Here is a 19,342-nt window from a genome sequence, read left to right on the forward strand (position 1 = left end):
AAAAACAAAAACAAACCGACGCTCCAAGCAAAGCACATAAGATGTGATGGAATAAAAATATAGTTTCAGGGGAGGAACCTGATAATGTTGTCGATGAAGAAGGGGATGCCTTGGGCATCCCCAAGCTTAGACGCTTGAGTCTTCTTAGAATATGCAGGGGTGAACCACCGGGGCATCCCCAAGCTTAGAGCTTTCACTCTCCTTGATCATGTTGCATCATACTCCTCTCTTGATCCTTGAAAACTTCCTCCACACCAAACTTAGAACAACTCATTAGAGGGTTAGCGACAATAAAAATTAACATGTTCAGAGGTGACATAATCATTCTTAACACTTTTGAACATTTCATAAAGCTACTGGACATTAATGGATCAAAGAAATTCATCCAACATAGCAAAAGAGGCAATGCGAAATAAAAGGCAGAATCTGTCAAAACAGAACAGTTCGTATTGACAAATTTATCGAGGCACCAGACTTGCTCAAATGAAAATCCTCAAATTGAATGAAAGTTGCGTACATATCTGAGGATCACTCACGTAAATTGGCATAATTTTCGTAGTTACCTACAGAGAAAACAGCCCAGATTCGTGACAGCAAAGAAATCTGTTTCTGCGCAGTAATCCAAATCTAGTATGAACTTTTCTATCAACGACTTTACTTGGCACAACAAAACACTAAACTAAGATAAGGAGAGGTTGCTACAGTAGTAAACAACTTCCAAGACACAAAATAAAAACAAAGTACTGTAGTAAAATAACACATGGGTTATCTCCCAAGAAGTTCTTTCTTTATAGCCATTAAGATGGGCTCAGCAATTTTAATGATGCACTCGCAAGAAATAGTATTTGAAGCAAAAGAGAGCATCAAGAGGCAAATTCAAAACACATTTAAGTCTAAAATGCTTCCTGTGCATAGGAATCTTGTAAATAAACAAGTTCATGAAGAGCAAAGTAACAAGCATAGGAAGATAAAACAAGTGTAGCTTCAAAAAATTCAGCACATAGAGAGGTGTTTTAGTAACATGAAAATTTCTACAACCATATTTTCCTCTCTCATAATAATTTTCAGTAGCATCATGAGCAAACTCAACAATGTAACTATCACATAAAGCATTCTTATCATGAGTCTCATGCATAAAATTATTACTCTCCACGTAAACATAATCAATTTTATTAGTTGTAGTGGGAGCAAATTCAACAAAGTGGCTATCATCATATATAGGAGGCATATTGTAATCATAAAAGAAAATTTTCTCCTCAATGCTTGGGGGACTAAAAAGATCATGCTCATCAGAGCCAGCTTCCCCAAGCTTAGAATTTTCCATAGCATTAGCAACAATGGTGTTCAAAGCATCCATAGTAATAACATTCCCATTAGCATGCATATAAAGTTCCATGGGTTTTTTAATTCTCTCTTCAAACACATCATGTCCTAATTCAAGATAAAGTTCATAAAGATCTCTCATATTTTTGTTGTTTTCCATTATGCTTAACTAGTGAAATAAAAACATGCATGATATTAAGTAAAGTAAAACGAGTAACTAATTTTTTTGTGTTTTTGATATAGCAAACAAGATAGCAAATAAAGTAAAACTAGCAACTAATTTTTTTTTTGTATTTTGATTTAGTGCAGCAAACAAAGTAGTAAATAAAACTAAGTAAGACAAAAACAAAGTAAAGAGATTGGGAAGTGGAGGGCGCCAGAAAAAGAGCTTGATGGCGTGTAACTCACACGTTCGTTGGGAACCCCAAGAGGAAGGTATGATGCGCACAGCAGCAAGTTTTCCCTCAGAAAGAAACCAAGGTTTATCGAACCAGGAGGAGCCAAGAAGCACGTTGAAGGTTGATGGCGGCGGGATGTAGTGCGGCGCAACACCAGAGATTCCGGCGCCAACATGGAACCTGCACAACACAACCAAAGTACTTTGCCCCAACGAAACAGTGAGGTTGTCAATCTCACCGGCTTGCTGTAACAAAGGATTAACCGTATTGTGTGGAAGATGATTGTTTGCAGAAAACAGTAGAACAATATTGCAGTAGATTGTATTTCAGTATAGAGAATTGGACCGTGGTCCACAGTTCACTAGAGGTGTCTCTCCCATAAGATAAACAGCATGTTGGGTGAACAAATTACAGTTGGGCAATTGACAAATAAAGAGGGCATGACCATGCACATACATATTATGATGAGTATAGTGAGATTTAATTGGGCATTACGACAAAGTACATAGACCGCCATCCAGCATGCATCTATGCCTAAAAAGTCCACCTTCAGGTTATCATCCGAACCCCCTCCAGTATTAAGTTGCTAACAACAGACAATTGCATTAAGTATTGCGCGTAATGTAATTAGTGACTACATCCTTGAACATAGCACCAATGTTTTATCCCTAGTGGCAACAGCACATCCATAACCTTAGAGGTTCTTGTCACCCCTCCAGATTCACGGAGACATGAACCCACTATCGAGCATAAATACTCCCTCTTGGAGTTATTAGCATCAACTTGGCCAGAGCATCTACTAATAACGGAGAGCATGCAAGATCATAAACAACACATAGATATAACTTTGATAATCAACATAACAAGTATTCTCTATTCATCGGATCCCAACAAACGCAACATATAGAATTACAGATAGATGATCTTGATCATGTTAGGCAGCTCACAAGATCCGACAATGATAGCACAATGGGGAGAAGACAACCATCTAGCTACTGCTATGGACCCATAGTCCAGGGGTAGACTACTCACACATCACTCCGGAGGCGACCATGGCGGCGTAGAGTCCTCCGAGAGATGAATCCCCTCTCCGGCAGGGTGCCGGAGGCGATCTCCTGGATCCCCCGAGATGGGATCGGCGGCGGCGGCGTCTCTGGAAGGTTTTCCGTATCGTGGCTCTCGGTACTGGGGGTTTCGCGACGGAGGCTTTAAGTAGGCGGAAGGGCAGGTCAGGAGGCGGCACGAGGGGCCCACACCATAGGGCCGCGCGGCCAAGGGGGGGGCCGCGCCGCCCTAGGGTGTGGCCACCTCGTGGCCCCACTTCGTCTCCTCTTCGGACTTCTGGAAGCTTCGTGGCAAAATAGGACCCTGGGCGTTGATTTCGTCCAATTCCGAGAATATTTCCTTACTAGGATTTCTGAAACCAAAAACAGCAGAAAACAGCAACTGGCACTTCGGCATCTTGTTAATAGGTTAGTTCCACAAAATGCATGAATATGACATAAAGTGTGCATAAAACATGTAGATAACATCAATAATGTGGCATGGAACATAAGAAATTATCGATACGTTGGAGACGTATCAGTAGCAAGCTATTTTCTGGTACCGTTACTACTGCTCATATATATTCATACCACCTGTATTTCACTATCTCTTCGCCGAACTAGTGCACCTATACATCTGACAAGTGTATTAGGTGTGTTGGGGACACAAGAGACTTCTTGCTTTGTGGTTGCAGGGTTGCTTGAGAGGGATATCTTTGACCTCTTCCTCCCTGAGTTCGATAAACCTTGGGTGATCCACTTAAGGGAAAACTTGGTGCTGTTCTACAAACCTCTGCTCTTGGAGGCCCAACACTGTCTACAGGAAAAGAAGCGTGAGTAGACATCAATCTTCATAGATGGGTTATTCTCACTAAGGACAACCTTGCAGAACGCAATTGATAGGGAAGTAAAAATAAAGCGTGTCTTTTGTCATCATGATGAGACTACAAAATACTTATTGTTCCAATACTAGTTTGCTAGATCTAGATGGTCAATCATCCGGTGTTCCTTTATGGGCTTCGTGAAAGGCGGAGAGTCGTTGGAGGCGAACCTCGGGCGGTTCTGGGCGCTCGCCGACGACGAGATCTCGGTGTCCTCCGTCGAGGATGAGGATACCATTACCGGGATTTCGAGATATCTCGTCTGCTCTCCTGCATCGGAAGGATGCACGTTGGTGGAGGCGGGGGCTTCAGCACTGCGACGTCGGGAAGAGAAGAAGAGGAGGCAGCTTCTGGCCGCGATCACCCTCAAATCAGGTGAGTTTTTTGATTCAGTTCAGTCTGATTTTTCTGCTGTCGTGAACACAGGTTTAGCGGAAGAAAACCGAAGATCTGCACGCCAGTTTTGTCGCCATCGACCTTTTTGTTGGATTCCTTTGATGCTAGCGAATGGGTTCATGTACAACGAAGACGGCGGATGGCTAGGATGGACGGACCGGTGAAGAACAGGTGGGTTCGTTCCTCAGTTCATCGCCAGCAGAAATCGAGACCCTTGCATGATCTGGCACTGATGCATCAACGGGATCTTGTGATTTTCAAATATGTTGTTTCTGAATTGGGCCGGGCTGCCTCATGTGTTTCGGCGTTGACTCATTTGGTTCCTAACAAGGGCAGTATGGGCCCAGAACCGGTGATCACGAACCGATCGGCCACACGTGTGACTCGTTTTGATCGATGTCCACGGAGTCGGCTAGGTTTTGCCAAACTTTCGTTCTTCCCTGCTCCTCGTATTCCTCTGCTCTCGCCAGTTGCCGCCGCCTTCATGAATCGCGGTGGAGGGAACTCGTCGAGGGGGGGGGGGAGTGGACGATGGGATGGTGGAGGTCATGGTCCGCTACCGGGCGGAAGACTCAACTTCAAGCAAGGTAGCCTGAGTGGCATGGCTGGCAACGGGGGTAACTTTGGCAGTGGAGCTGAGCGCTCCTCCGATGTGTACGGTTATTGCATATTCCGCGCTGGACCTGGCCGCCCTAATAATGCCGGGGGACCGTACATGAATCAACAAGGGTTTAACAGAGGCTATAATCGAAGCTTCAGAGGTAACAATTTTAATCGACGACCATCCAATACATATGTTCGTCGCGACAATTTGCCTAGGGACAACCCTGATCTTAGTGGTTTGAATGATGCCCGAAAACATCTAGTCAAAGAGAGGATTTTGCGAAACAATTACTAGCTTCTTCTAATTCAGATTCGGGTCTTGTTGCTACACCAACTATTAGAGAACCCGTGCGTCCTATGCCTCATGTGAATAGGCAACACATGTAGCAAGAAATACAAAGGCACAACGGTCCTCTGATGTGACTTTGGCCGGTGCTCATGTTCATGGACAAATACATGGTGACATGATCACTGGGGCTGGGTCGGTTCAAACACATAATGTTGTCCAAGACAAGAACTCTGACTCAGCTGTGGCTGCAAAGAAGAAGGGGCCCGAGTGTTTTCGATGTCACAAAACTGGGCACTGCATCAATGATGTAAAGCAGATATTTGTGATTGTTGTCAGAGTGCCGAACATGTAACTCGAGATTGCCCAATTATGTGTGCTCCCAAACCATGAATTGCTGTCTATGGGGTGGGTCATGCGGATTTAACTTTTTGGAAAATACCTCTTTCTGGTGATGTCAGGCCTCGTGTTGAGAATACAAGGTTGGGTAGAGTGACAGTTGATGGTGGGATCATGACCATACCCGAGCTAATAGCGCAACTTCAGTTTTTGATGCATGATGATCTGTACCAATGGGATGTTCAGCAGATGGAAAATAATGTTTTCAGGGTAATTTTTTCAAGTAGAAGTGATTTGGTGAAGGCTCGGCACTTTGGCAAATTCTATGTGCCGAGAACACAAATTACTCTGTCTTTTGATTTCTGGAGAAAGGATGTTGAACCATTTTGGACGGCAGAAGAAGTGTGGGTCAGATTTCATGGTCTACCTCCTTTTGCTCTTGATGAAATTCTGGCTTTGTGGGCTTTTGGTGATATTTTTGGTGAGACTACGGATATTGATTTACCATTTACAAGGGCTAATAATGTGCTGAGAATTTGTATTAGTTGTTTGGACCCTGCTCTTATTCCTGCTAGTCTTGATGTGAAGATTCGCAACGATTTCTTTAGACTCCGTTTTGAAGGGGAGGGTTTCAAAGCTCCAACGGCACATGAGGGATAGTTTGTCCGAGGATATGCGTAAGGACGATGATATGGACCATGATGGTCCTAGTAACAACTCTGGAGATGATCTAGACAGAGAACTCAAGAGAAAGAAAAATGAGGAGGGAGGCAAGGATAATGATCAACCTTCGCATCAAGCTCCTTTGGCGAGCACTTCTCTCTCTTTATTACCTATTACTGTTTCTCAAGAGAAGGTAAATATGGCTACGTGTGTTTCGCCTAGGTATGATAATGTGATTACATCTCCATCTCATGATTTTGTTTTATCGACACCTAAATGCCTTGATCCATTTTTTAGAGATGTGGCTGTTTCGGAAGAAGTGGAGGGGCATATGGCCACCTCTGACCTGGGCACGGCCTACCTCGATGAGCCGGGAGCTGTTCACTCTTTGGTTCAACAAGACGGTCGCGTTCTGGAGGTCGTTGGAGCTGCCGGGAAGGAGGCTCAGGTGCCCGTGTATGGCACATGCAAGCAGGGTACGTCGATCGCCACTGTGACTGGCCCGCTGACCCCTGCTGTGCATGGCACATGCACCCAAGGCGACGAAGGTATGTCGATCGGTGCGCTGAGTGCAGCGATGCATGGCACATGCAGCCCTCCAACGTCGATCAAGCCAGGCACGTCGATCAGATCGTCGACGCCAATCTTCTCGTCCACGCCAATCATGGCGCAGGCCCAGATTGCTTCAACGCCAGCCAAACATTCCTCACAAGATTTTTTTATCTAAAGCAACTAGCAACCTGCCTATGGAGAACTCCAAACAAACTTATGTTCATATGGTAAAACCGAAACAGACAAATACTAATGTGTCTTCTTTGCCCATGACGGTGAATAGCATGGTCAGTAATACTGATTTCTCTACTTTTTTACATGATAATGTCACTATTACAACTTGTCCAAATGTTGTTGTATCTCAGGCAGAGGGTACTACCAACAACAAAATTGTACCGGCTATAATGACCACTCCAGTATCTAAAACTTTCTCTACTGAAGAGGTGATTGCTTTTGGCGGCATAAAATCACAGGAGGCAAAAGGTGTGAGGTCGAGTAGAAGACTTCGTGCACAACCTAATGCGGATGCGACTCAACTTGAAAAATCTATGATGCTGGCACAAAGGCGTAATGAGAGCTATGCGCAAGGTACTTCTCAACCTCACTCGTTACTTAATTTTACAAATGAACAGATCATCCACAATGCTACTATTTTGGGTATTTCATTAGTGTGGTAAATAAAATTAAAGATAATGAACTTCAAAGAACACTAACTATCCTAAAGAATAATGAGTTGGTTACAGATAAAAGTGGGGATAAGGTTCCATGTCTTATTGTTTCATGTGCCTCTACTTTAGTGGTGGATCTAGGCGATGATGAATAGATGATAATTTGTTATGTAACTCCCCTGTAGCAAACAAGACAAGAAGAAATAAAAAGAAAAAGTCTTATGATAAGACCAAGGTTAGACGAAGTAACAGAATTCATAATAAAATTTACAAGTAGATGGCAATGAATTCTTTGTGTGGTTTGACATGGAATAGTGAGGATTTTGGTGATCTGGGCAAACACCTTTTTGTCAAAGAATCTATTATAGAACATCGGCTAGATTATATTGCACTTCTCGAGACTGGGAAATCAAATTTTATTGTTCTGTTCCTTAGAGATTTAGCATGTGGAAAGGATTTTTGTTGGTTTTTTTACCACCCAAGGGTCGTTCCGGAGGTATTTTGGTTGGAATTAATAATAATACTTTAGAAGTTAATAATGTAGTGGTGATTTTTGTGTTAAGTTATCTTTGAAGTCAAAATTTGAAGGTTTTGAGTGGGTTTTGGTGCCGGTGTATGGTGCTGCCTAGGATACTCTCAAACATGAATTCTTGTCTGAGTTAGTGCGTTTGTGTGAGGCCGAACCGTTACCTATGCTTCTATCCGGAGACTTTAATATCCTTAAAAAACCGGAGGAGAAGAGCAATAATAATTATAATCCCCGATGGCCCTTCATTTTTAATGCTATTATTGAGAGCTTAAATCCGAAGGAAATTGCACTATCCGGGCGTCAATATACTTGGGCTAGTCGGTGAGAAACCCCTACCTATGAGAAATTGGATCGTGTGTTGGCTAGTGTGGAGTGGGAAAAAAATTCCATTAGTATCGGTGTGGGCTTTACCTCGTTCGGGGTCTGACCATACACCGCTTCTTATTGATTCGGGTAACCATGCACATCTAGGAAACAAATCTCGTTTTTCTTTTGAGCTGTCTTGGTTTCAACATGGTGGGTTTTACGACATGGTGGCAGCTGAATGGGATGCAGGTCCTATGGGGATCTCACCGATTGACACATGGAAAAAAAAGATTAGCCACCTAAGAATATTTTTAAGGGGATGAGCGAAAAATTTAAGTGGGAAATATAAACTAGAGAAGCAGAGGCTACTTGAAACTATTGAATTCTTAGATATTAAGGCCGAGACTTGTCCTCTATCTACTGTTGAGAGGGTTGAGTTAAAGATGGCTAATGAAAATTTGAATAAACTTAGAAGGTCCGAGGAAACTAAATGGGCACAGAGAGCCAAAGTTAAGTATGTGCAAGAAGGGGGCAATAATACAAAATACTTCCACTTAATTGCTAATGGGAAACATAGAAAGAAGAATTTTTTTCAACTTGAACAGGAGGAGGGTACGATTGTTGGGGATGAAAACCTTAAAACTTATATTACTGAATACTACAAAAAACTTTTTGGAGAACCGCAACGCAGTTCAATAGTAATGATGGAGGATAGAATTGATGATATTCCTCAAGTTTCTGCGGGTGAAAATGAGATTTTGATCAAAGACTACTCTTTCGAGGAAGTTTATGAGGCAATTTCACAGATGAAACATAATAAAGAGCCGGGACCAGATGGGTTTCCGGCAGAGTTTTATCAAACTTTTTGGCAAGTAATAAAATTGGACTTGATGGCGCTTTTTATTTCCTTCCAAACAGGTGAATTACCTTTGCATAGGCTAAATTTTGGAGTTATTACACTACTGCCGAAAAAAGATAATGTGACACAAATTCAACAGTATCGTCCTATTTGTCTACTCAATGTGGTTTTTAAGATTTTTACTAAAGTTGCCACCATTCGTATTGTTGATGTAGCTCATAATGTCATTAAACCTACTCAGACGGCATTCATGCCGGGCAGACATATTCTAGAGGGAGTGGTCGTGCTTCATGAGTCTATACATGAATTGCACAGGAAAAATTTAGATGGTATTATTTTCAAAATTGACTTTGAGAAGGTGATACGCGTACATCACGCGTTCGTTGGGAACCCCAGGAGGAAGGTGTGATGCGTATAGCAGCAAGTTTTCCCTCAGTAAGAAACCAAGGTTTATCGAACTAGTAGGAGCCAACAAGCACGTTGAAGGTTGATGGTGGCGGAGTGTAGTGTGGCGCAACACCAGGGATTCCGGAGCTAACGTGGAACCTGCACAACACAACCAAGATACTTTGCCCCAACGTAACAGTGAGGTTGTCAATCTCACCGGCTTGCTGTAACAAAGGATTAGATGTATAGTGTGGAAGATGATGTTTGCAGAGAACAGTAAGAACGAGTATTGCAGTAGATTGTATTCGATGTAAAGAATGGACCGGGGTCCAAAGTTCACTAGTGGTGTCTCTCCGATAAGAAATAGCATGTTGGGTGAACAAATTACAGTTGGGCAATTGACAAATAAAGATGGCATGACAATGCACATACATGTTATGATGAGTAGTGTGAGATTTAATTGGGCATTACGACAAAGTACATAGACCGCTATCCAGCATGCATCTATGCCTAAAAAGTCCACCTTCGGGTTAGCGTCCGCACCCTTTCCAGTATTAAGTTGCAAACAATAGACAATTGCATTAAGTATGGTGCGTAATGTAATCAACACAAATTTCTCCTATAAATGTCCCTAGACTACCCGGCCAACCAAGGCACTCAAAAGGGGCAAAAACATCTGGTTCGTTCGTTCCATCCTGCACAATCCCGCTTTTCACTGCAGCCGTCCGATCGGTGAATTCTTTTCTCACTTCCCGAGCTTCCTACTGAGTCGATGACGCCTGGGGCCAGCTACGTGCGGGGGCCAATGATTAGAGACAGCCACAGACAATCGTTCGGGTCGCCTTCCGTCTCCATCCGCGAGACGGTGAAAACCTAGATCGGGGCATCCAAATCAGCCCCCGCAATCCCCGCCCCCCTCCTCGCCAATCCTCGTCTCACCTTCTTCCCAATCGCCGGCCGACTTCTCTCCTCTGTTCCATCCCCACGTGAGGTTGCAGAGGGAACTACAAGTGGAGGAGGCCAGCGGCGCGCCGCCTCTCCCCCGAGATCGAGCCGGTCGTGGGCAGGATGAGGTGTTGCAGGAGCGCACATAGAGGAGCAGGGCGTCGGCGATGCCTCGTCCTCTCCTCTTCCCCGTCCTCTCGTCTTCCTCCATCCTTGACGTCAACATCCGGCCTCGCAGCTCGCATCCGACCGCACCAAGGTCGATCCCCTTCTCGTCTCCATTCTCCGCCTCGATCTAGAAATTGGGGCGCGAATGAGGCAGGGGCGTGCCTTGGCGGAAGGAGGAGGGGCGGCCTACGGGCGGGATCCAGGACAGGGCGGCCTACGGGCGGGATCCAGGATAGGGCCGGCCAAACCGTGGTGGGCGGCGGATTTCTAGCGCAGGCGACGGCGACCTTGAGTGGATGGAAGCCTCCCTCTCCTCGTTCATATCCTCGGCGCTGACTCCCATTAGGACGAGGTAGGTTGCTGCCTCTTCTTATCTTGTGCACAGCTCCTTCTCTTCTCCCCACAAGAACAGTAGGCGAGGAAGGCTGCTCCGTGCCGGCCATGGCCTCTGCCAAGAAAAATCATGGCCGTCTCCCTCCTCCCGCTTGGGCTCAAGCCTGATTCTATTATCTGAAATTAATTTATACTTTGCAGCTAGGAGGGGCAAGAGACGATGAGGTGAAGTTGGGGGAGGAGCTCGGATGTGGTGGGTGAGGATAGCTGAAGCTGGTGTTTGCGTTGGCATGTGGTCAGGACAGTGGCGCCATGAATTCTTGCCAGCAAATTCCTGACCTGCTCGTCTCCCTTGTCATTGGTGAGTAAAGTAGATGATCATTGCCCACCTCTACTTATTTGCTCTCTCACGTATGTAATATGTCTCATCTGCATACGTTTTTGTTTCTTTTATTTAGAACGCAATTACGGGCATTTCACAGCAAGATGAGGGCCCACGCCAATTCCTCAGCCATTGCCAAGCTTCGAGGGAGTACAGTGCCATCTCCTAGCCTCACCAGGTAAGCTCCTTCTTCTGGCTTGTGTCAAGGCTTGTTGGTGGTCATTGATTGCAATTGTCTTGTGCTGCACAATGCCTAGGTAGTCTACCCTCCCCTGGTCTGCCCTCGATCCACAGTTGCAGCGGCCAATTTGACAACTTGCTTATGAGGAGGGTGGGAGATGGATGTGCAGTCATGGAGGTTGTAGCCTGGCCATAGCGCTCTCGACAGTGTCTGCTTTTAACATCTTCCTTATCCACTACAGCAGTCTGTAGCCTGCAGGTGCGCTTTTCCTTCTTGTAGGATACTCTTACAATGATTTTCTCTAATTCATATTCATGTTGGCTAGGAGGAAAAAAGTTTCCTATTGCTGAATTGAAGCATATAATTTGTATGCTAGATTTAAAGTAAATCCTATATTAGATGCTTACTGATATTTGCATCCCTCTTTTTCCAAATATTCTGTGATGCTGTTCTTGTTGCTTCCATTTAAGTGGTGCTTGATTCTAGGCGGGTGTGTGTGTGTGCTTACATCTTGTTTATTTCGAAATGACTACGCAACCTCAGGTGGGAGAAGGAACAACATCACCTCGAGAAGGAGGGGCGTCACACAATGTGTTGTGGCCCAAGGATAAATGTGACCAAATTGTTTCTGGTAGGACATGTTTAAACTCATGATAAAAGCGACCAAATTGTCAAAGATGACGATGTTCGCTTTGTTTTTAGGAGCACAGAACAGGTTTGTACGTCTTTTGATCAAAAGCAAGTGGCTTCTTCTGGTTTCCAACTACTTTCCTTTCCTGGGTTTGCATGTTCGAATGATGGGTTAGTTCATGGCAGGGTTTGTATGTTGCCTGATTAAATTCAAGCGATTTCTTCTGGTTTCCATCTGTGAATTAGTTACTTATGCGGCATTGGTTATCTGGCTGCCTAGGAATTAGTTATCAACAAAGGTATTTTAGTTTACCCTTTTCTGTATCGTGGATGGTTATCTAAATTTTGTTGGGTGCATGTTCTGTGTACAAAAAATAGTGCTTCGGAGGTCATGCTTATTCCTCTGTGCTCTGGCCAATGGGAACCTTTTCATGCTGCAAATCTTTGTGGTTGTGTCATATGATTATCACCATTTCAATCTATGGATATTTGTTTATAGTTAATGATCTTGACTTATACATCTAATATTAGTAGTCTAGCTCTTTCATATCTCTCTTTTCCTACTCGCTTCTGTCAGGATTCATGCCTACTGTTTTAAACTTGCTATGCACAACCTTGGTGTTCGTTGTATGACTGTTTCTCCAACCCATGGTTGCTAACATGGTTTTGTAAGGATCTTATTATGGTGAGACAGAGGAGTACACATAGGTTGCAGTATAGGTTGTGGATTTATGCTCTTCTCTGATCTTGTACAACAAACAAATGATTTTTTTGTCTTTAAAAAAAATTGAAACGCATTTTGCAGAACAGTGTTACATCTTATAGAAATATAGTCGGATTGTAGCACTGGTAGTAGCATACCTTTTCATTCAAGAAGAGATACAATTTAATTGACGGGACAAAAATTGTAGGGCACTTTTATTTTGTTGGTTGCTCTGTTTTTTCTGTGGATAGAAGAGCAAAACTATTCTGTTTCTGAAACTGCTTGTCATTAATTTTGCCAACTAGATTTTATTTCCAGAATACTCAAACATTGTAGTAACTTTGTTGAAACTTCACAGGAGGGAACTTCACTAAGAGCGTGATATGCATAGGAGAGATCTATGTTGCAAATGTTAGCAAATTCCAGAATATATGTAGTTTCTCTGGAGCTACATTCTATGAGCCAATAGAAGTTCCTGATGGTTTCCACAGCCTTGGGCACTACGCCCAACAGAATGACCAGCCTTTACAGGTTTTTTTTGTTGCAAGGGAAGCGGCTAGCTGTCAGTTGATGAATAGCAAGCCTGCTCTTGTGAAACCATTAGATTACACCCTCGTTTGGACTAATGCTGACTTGTATGAAGATGACAATAGTGAATGTGGGTGCATTTGATCGTCATCACCACCGCAGGGTTTATGAAGCTCTTGGCTATGTGGTCACTAGAGGACTAAATAAGCCATCACTGGAAATTGTTCATGTCGGCCTTCTCAGTGTGGTATTACAGGGCGTGGTATAACTGTTGGTACATTCTTCTGTCACACTAATTTGGATATTAGTGAGGAATCAGGCATTTCCTGCTTCAAGAACTTTGACCTGAATCTGAGAGCCATGTCTAATCTAGACAAGATTCATGCACTAATCAAACACTATGGCCCGACTCAAACTGATATTTCTTTTATACCTTAGGTGATTGTCCTGTTCATATCCTTTTTCAGCGGCTTGACAGGTTACTTACGATGATAGACTGCCTCATATGATTCAAATTTACTGTTCTGTTATTAGATATATGTGTTGACATTTTTATTTATTTGGCTGCTTTGCAGATGGTGAGCTATGACTTGTAATGTTTGGGTTTGGTGGCAGGAAATTCTTACGCTGGCTGGGACAACAACAAACGTTGGTGCACAGAGATTTATGGCTATGTCGATGCTATCATGGTTAATATTGGTTAGTATTGGGTTAGCAAGCACCAGTTATGTTGCACGAGAGAAGAGGTGAGGCTCCTCTGTTCATTTGCTAGCTTCCGCTCCTTCTCCTGCTCCTCTGTTCCCCTACCTTTCCCAGCTCTACTAGCGACACTATGATATGATTTTTCATTGAAAAGAGCAGATCCTATTTTGTGCGTTTTCTGAACAGGTTCTCTTCCATCTTATGTAGGCCTATCTGAATTATGTGGGGATGCTCCTATGCTTGCCAGGGGTGAAAAGAATGATGTGTTTCTGCCTCATTTTGTCAGCACGACCTCTACGTACAGAGACAAGGTTATTTTAGGATGCTATTTGCTGTTACTAGATGAAATAGTTTTTTTGTTCTTTTGTTTATTAGATTCTGCAAAACGATTTATATCCTATGTGATAGCGATGAATGTTCATCAAATTCATCCTCTAATTATCGTATCTGACTTTTGCAACTCTTTCGTTCATCAGATATATATTTCCAGTTATATATGGATGTTATTTGATTGGACTCTATCTGTATGCCTTCTTCCTCATCTGTGCTTGTTCGGTTGCACCAAGGTTTGCATCTTCTCCTATATACCCATTATCTGTTGAAATACCATAATTTACCTTTGTCTGGTTAGTCTGATGCGTCTGAATTTTGAATTTTGCAGCTAATTGATGGTCCCGCAAGCAAGGACTGGAGAGGTGGAAGGGCTGCTAGCTTCAACATCAGTCCCAGCAGGACTGTAGCTGCAAAGGTTAGTATGATCCAGTTAGCCTTTTCTTTTATTGTGTGTACAGTATAATTTGCAACCTGGTTACTTCATGGTACATATGCACTCTTTACAGATTCTAATAGGAACCAGGCAAGTTGTTCTTAATTTGTTGGAAGGTGAGAATAACTCTTGCTCGTGACTCAGTTTTGTGGATACACAATTAACTTATCTTAAACAACACATAATTATTGGTTTTGATTTGAGGATGAATCTCAGTTAAAGAGATTGGGTGCTTTATATTCAGATTCAACCCAGCAATCCATCTTTATGTTTGATTCCTAAACCAAATCATGGGATAATTACCTTAGAAAATGTGCAAAATCACACGGACTACTTCCTGATGTGATAGTTGCAAACTTTCAGAATTTGTTTCTCAAGTGTAATTTTAGGAACATTTATAGCTTGTCCTTACTGATTGGGTACCCATGTTATCTAAAGAAGTAACGAGTAGCATAAATTAGCCTTTTCCTAATGGATATTGATATTATATCTAAAGTTTAAGCATGGTCATAAATTTTTTCTTGGCTTATCTTGTTTTCTGTAAATACTTCAGCTTATAAATCTTAGGCACTACTTATTTATATATCTTTTCCTTTTTATTTTTATCTTTGCCATCATGAAAATGTTGGCAAGAATTTAGTTGTACTACTGTTGCTTACATTTTATATTGACGTATTCATAGTAGGAAAACTTTCTCACCCCCTCCCTACACGATGTTGTCTCTCTCATTTCTTCTCATAAATTAATTTTTATTTGCATCTAGGGTTTCGATGTCCAGAAGATTCTTACACGGTCGCCATTGGCGTTCATGATGCTCATGGATGATGCAAGTATGCCCGTCCTTGACACCTTTTTTCCCTTTTATTTTCCCATATGATATGTCATTGAATTAATTCCATCCGACATTTGGTGTCATTTGATGTCACTGTAGCCCTGCTCCTCGCCATGCCTACGAGAGGGTGTTGACAAGTTGAGCCCTCAATTGTTGGATGTTACTACCAAAATAGATCCATGCAGGTAGAGCTCCTTTTTCCCTTCTTTGCTTCCCTCAGTTCTTCCCCAAATTGTATTTAGATTTGTTGTATTGGTGTATGTTTTGATTAATATCCGTTGTTTTTGAATAATACAGAGCACCACCTGCAGGAGTTTTCTTATATAATGACCCACAAGTACTTCTTAGGCAGTATGATCTATGAGCTGGATGGAAAATCTGATGTAAGAGTACTATCAATTCGCATACCTAATTATTTCCATGCATACTGCACTTTCTACCCCTAAATGTCTGACTGGTATTGAGAGGAATGGATAAGTAGTGGAGGGCCGATATGGGTGTTCTTGTTTAAATTTATCTTCAGTTCTTCACATGTATTGTTATATTTTCCTCTAAAAATGATTATATGTGTTTGGTCTAACTATTATGAAATGGCTTCCACGTATCAGATCTGTTGAGAAGTTGTGAGATTTCCAAGATGAGTGAAGACTTGGATAAATGGGATGTTTTAATTCTTTTTACTGAGAGATAGAGGCTAAGAATAGCACTGTTGCATATATTATTATTTATATTCTGGTCTAAGAATAGCACATCTTCATTAACAATTCTCCATCTGCACATCTTCACTAAGCCATTTTGCCGCTGAAGCTCAGCTAGCCAACATGTATCTTCAGTCAGGTGCCCAAATCAATAGCTGCATTTTTTATTTGCTAAATTTGGCGTCCTTTAATAACTGAGTAGAGAACATTAGTTATATTTGCTCCATTGGATGTGTTCTTGCTGAGTCTTTTCCTGGGAAGGTTTTCTTATCTTTGCAAGCTTTTTTTGCACATTCTAAATGTATACCTACTTGACATGGTATTTCCCTTTCGCCTTTCATTCTGATATTTCAATGAATACTAATTCTGGCAACTCAGCAATAGGTGTCAGATAGATTTACAGATTGCCTAGAATAGCAAGGAAATTCCATAATTATGAATTTCTGGTCGTCATCTCCCTTCCATCCATTCTTGAGTGGGCTCATCAGGTTTGAACTATGAAGTACTTTCAAACCAATATTCCTTGAAATGATTTCAGCTAATATGTTATTCACGATAGTAACACTACAGCTCGTTAGGTGCACGAAATGAAATTGTCTCCCTCATGAATCATTTACAATACACTCATATATTATTTTTTTGGCCTTGGTTGTGTCTTCCTTTGAGAAAAAGTTGTGATATGAAATTTATCCTAGGCTAAGCTTTGTCTCGCTATTGTTTCAGGTGTGCTTGAAATTCTTCTATTTGGATGTAGGGTCATGGTTTGATTGCTTCCTCTTTAAGTATTATCGTTTGTGTTTCTTTTTGGCAAGGATACTGTCTCTTCATTGACATATTATGCTCTATTTTACCCTCTATCCTCTCCCTACCACTCTTTTTTCCTCTCTTTTCTGTTGTACTCCGTTTGCAGATCGTATAGTGCTTGATTCTCTGTCAAAGAGTATTTTCTGCTCATGGAGTGCTTGATGAATTGCTTGCAGGAAACCCAATGGTGTTTGTCCTAAACGAGGTTGCTGCTGCCTCGCTGCCTTGGCCTTGTGCCTCAGCCTCGTGCAGGGGTTGCCGCTGCCTCCCTCGATGCCTCGGCCTCGTGCAGGAACCCAATGGTGTTTGTCCCAAAAGAGGTTGCGTCGACGTCAGTTTCAGCACCGGCGGCAAGCGTTGGTGTTCGTGGTGTCCTTCTGTTGGTATTCATCATACCCCTTTATGTTCGTGGTTCTATTTATCACTTCCCTGTGACTCGTCGTGGTTTATTGAGTACAAATGATCAAATGTTTTCGAATTGAGGTATATTTCCTGTGACTCTCATCATGGTAAATTTATTCAAGTCGTTAAAGATGCAGGCCTATATGATAGAATTTCGCAAGCTTTTTCTGTGTTTTCGCCCGTCCAAACAGTTGGGATCCAGGCTGACCATAGAACTCCCATGCAGTTACTTTATGGGCAATTCCAGTGAGGGTGGCATGACTGCAGATTTGGGTTGAATGACTAGCTTCTTTAGGAGGCTCTAAAGGAAAGGCATTAGACCTTTATGATATTAAATTTCATCATTAAGCAGCAAGACTATCCTTTTCCCGTCAAGTATGTTGCAACGGAACTTGAGATTATCCATTCTCTACTCTGCTACATGTTGTGCGCGCTTGACCAGATTTGAGAATATAGGAATATATCATTAATACCTCCGTGGAGCTTTTGATATAAGGGCATACATGATCTACACTTGTTTTATTCCTGATTGTGCTTTACAATTGTGAGAGACTTCATATGTACTTGATATCTACTGTTTTGTCTCATCTTTTCCATGCAGGTGACACCTCTTGGGGTGGAAGCCCAATTTGTAAAACATTTATCAATGCACTCCATTTTTACAGCTTCAAATTGTTTTTGGATAGGCTTCCCAAAATAGGAAGTATGGTTACAATGATAGAATCTGTGAACTGTTGTCATTTATACATGTAATTTACAGGCTTTGTTTCCAGTTGAAGAATAAGCCATGGATAGTAGTGTGGGCTATTGAGTCACGTCCTGATAATTCATGATTCATGATTGCGCCTGATCTGTAAATTGCCGGGTTCAGTGACTACCTCTGACACATGTCTCACTCGGTTTTGCAGTCATTCCTTGCAGGTAAATCAAGTAAAGATTAGGCCAGTCGACAGTACCCATAGTGGTTGTAGTGTCGATGGCCGGTGAGCTTCTTTAAGTCAAAGGCCAACCAAAATGGCATTGCTCTCTGCTCCCAGCACAAGGTCTGCTTGGCCGGCGTACAAGTAGAGAAATGTTGTAATGTACCCATTAAATTAGGTTGAAGCAAAATATTGATGCAACAATAGAGATGTGTATTCTGTCATTATTTTCACCCATATTTCCTGAGTTTATAAATGTTAAGCTCAATTTTGTGGTATCAGTTGAGTATTGATGAACTCCAGGTTTGTGGACTTTGGTTAATATTACAGGAAGAAAAGACTTCATTTTCTGCTTTGCATGGATATATTAAGTAACCTCAAGCTCAAGCTCAATTTCATTCATTATTCTGATCGCCTACCTAAAGTTAAGTTTAAATACCATTTATGTTTTCCTATTGTCATATGCCCAACTAATCTAAGACCACTGATAATTTTTTTATGCAAATATAGCGTTAGACTTGGTTCCTAAGGTAAATCTTATGGCCCGAATACTGTTTTGATTTGGCCATTTGCGCCAGTGGCGCAACGGGTCATCTACACAGATAGTTGCAATATATGCCTACCTATTTTTCTTCACTTCTTGCTATACAGATTCTATATTTTCCTTACAATGGCTGGGCTATTTACATGTTATATTTTTGTGCTGTTGTGGTGCTTAATTACTATTCTCACACTTCTTTCACTTCTTCATTTACATCTCTTTAATTATCATTACAGTTTTGAAATTAAAATGGTCGACTCAAGTTGCAAAATTCAAAATAGTAGTTTTAAGATGGTGACTGCTATCATTTTGTACTGATATCATGTTTACCTTGAATTTTCCCCCAGGTAATGTACACTGATAATAGTGTGGATTATTTCCACTCTGTTAATGATTTAGTATCATATTTCCCTGAGATCTGATAATAGTGTGGATTATTTCCACTTTGTTTTTTTTAACCTTTTATTTTTCATATGTCAAGGGCTAAAGAGTAAAGAAAGAAGTGACTTCATATTACTTTTATTTCCACTATGTTACTGATGTAGTATCATATTTCCCTGAGATCTGATAATAC

At 41.9% G+C, this 19,342-nt stretch overlaps 1 protein-coding gene and 2 long non-coding RNA genes across 4 annotated transcripts; all 3 read left to right on the forward strand.

Annotated features, from left to right (window-relative positions):
* Nucleotides 1–10,130: 10,130 nt before the first annotated feature.
* On the forward strand, nt 10,131–13,106 carry LOC127316952 (uncharacterized). Its single transcript, XR_007860734.2, has 6 exons — nt 10,131–10,698; nt 10,881–11,040; nt 11,138–11,239; nt 11,319–11,500; nt 11,786–11,957; nt 12,934–13,106. It is a non-coding gene; the product is annotated as an uncharacterized lncRNA (long non-coding RNA).
* A 235-nt stretch (nt 13,107–13,341) lies between these two features.
* LOC127323346 (glyceraldehyde-3-phosphate dehydrogenase-like) lies at nt 13,342–15,588 on the forward strand. 2 transcript variants are annotated; one of them, XM_051351503.2, is made up of 7 exons: nt 13,342–13,581; nt 13,679–13,849; nt 14,013–14,116; nt 14,282–14,371; nt 14,467–14,553; nt 15,335–15,401; nt 15,503–15,588. In XM_051351503.2, the coding sequence occupies exons 2-7, from the start codon at nt 13,831–13,833 to the stop codon at nt 15,535–15,537; spliced, it is 402 nt and encodes a 133-aa protein (XP_051207463.1). In that variant the 5' UTR covers nt 13,342–13,581; nt 13,679–13,830; the 3' UTR covers nt 15,538–15,588. The 2 variants fall into 2 exon arrangements, with proteins under 2 accessions (XP_051207463.1, XP_071681153.1); XM_071825052.1 differs by having other exon boundaries at nt 13,342–13,541.
* A 112-nt stretch (nt 15,589–15,700) lies between these two features.
* Nucleotides 15,701–18,505, forward strand: LOC139833101 (uncharacterized). The gene is made up of 2 exons (XR_011748185.1): nt 15,701–15,786; nt 16,012–18,505. It is a non-coding gene; the product is annotated as an uncharacterized lncRNA (long non-coding RNA).
* The last annotated feature ends 837 nt before the right edge of the window (nt 18,506–19,342 follow it).

The sequence above is a fragment of the Lolium perenne genome, chromosome 1 (genome assembly GCF_019359855.2).
Source record: "Lolium perenne isolate Kyuss_39 chromosome 1, Kyuss_2.0, whole genome shotgun sequence".
NCBI lineage: Eukaryota > Viridiplantae > Streptophyta > Magnoliopsida > Poales > Poaceae > Lolium > Lolium perenne.

Excerpts from the sequence above, each read along its gene's own strand:
- LOC127323346 (XM_051351503.2), top strand. Across the intron at positions 14,117-14,281 it reads CCTCTACGTACAGAGACAAG|ATATATATTTCCAGTTATAT; the intron begins GTTATTTTAGGA and ends TTCGTTCATCAG. Across the intron at positions 15,402-15,502 it reads GATGCTCATGGATGATGCAA|CCCTGCTCCTCGCCATGCCT; the intron begins GTATGCCCGTCC and ends ATGTCACTGTAG.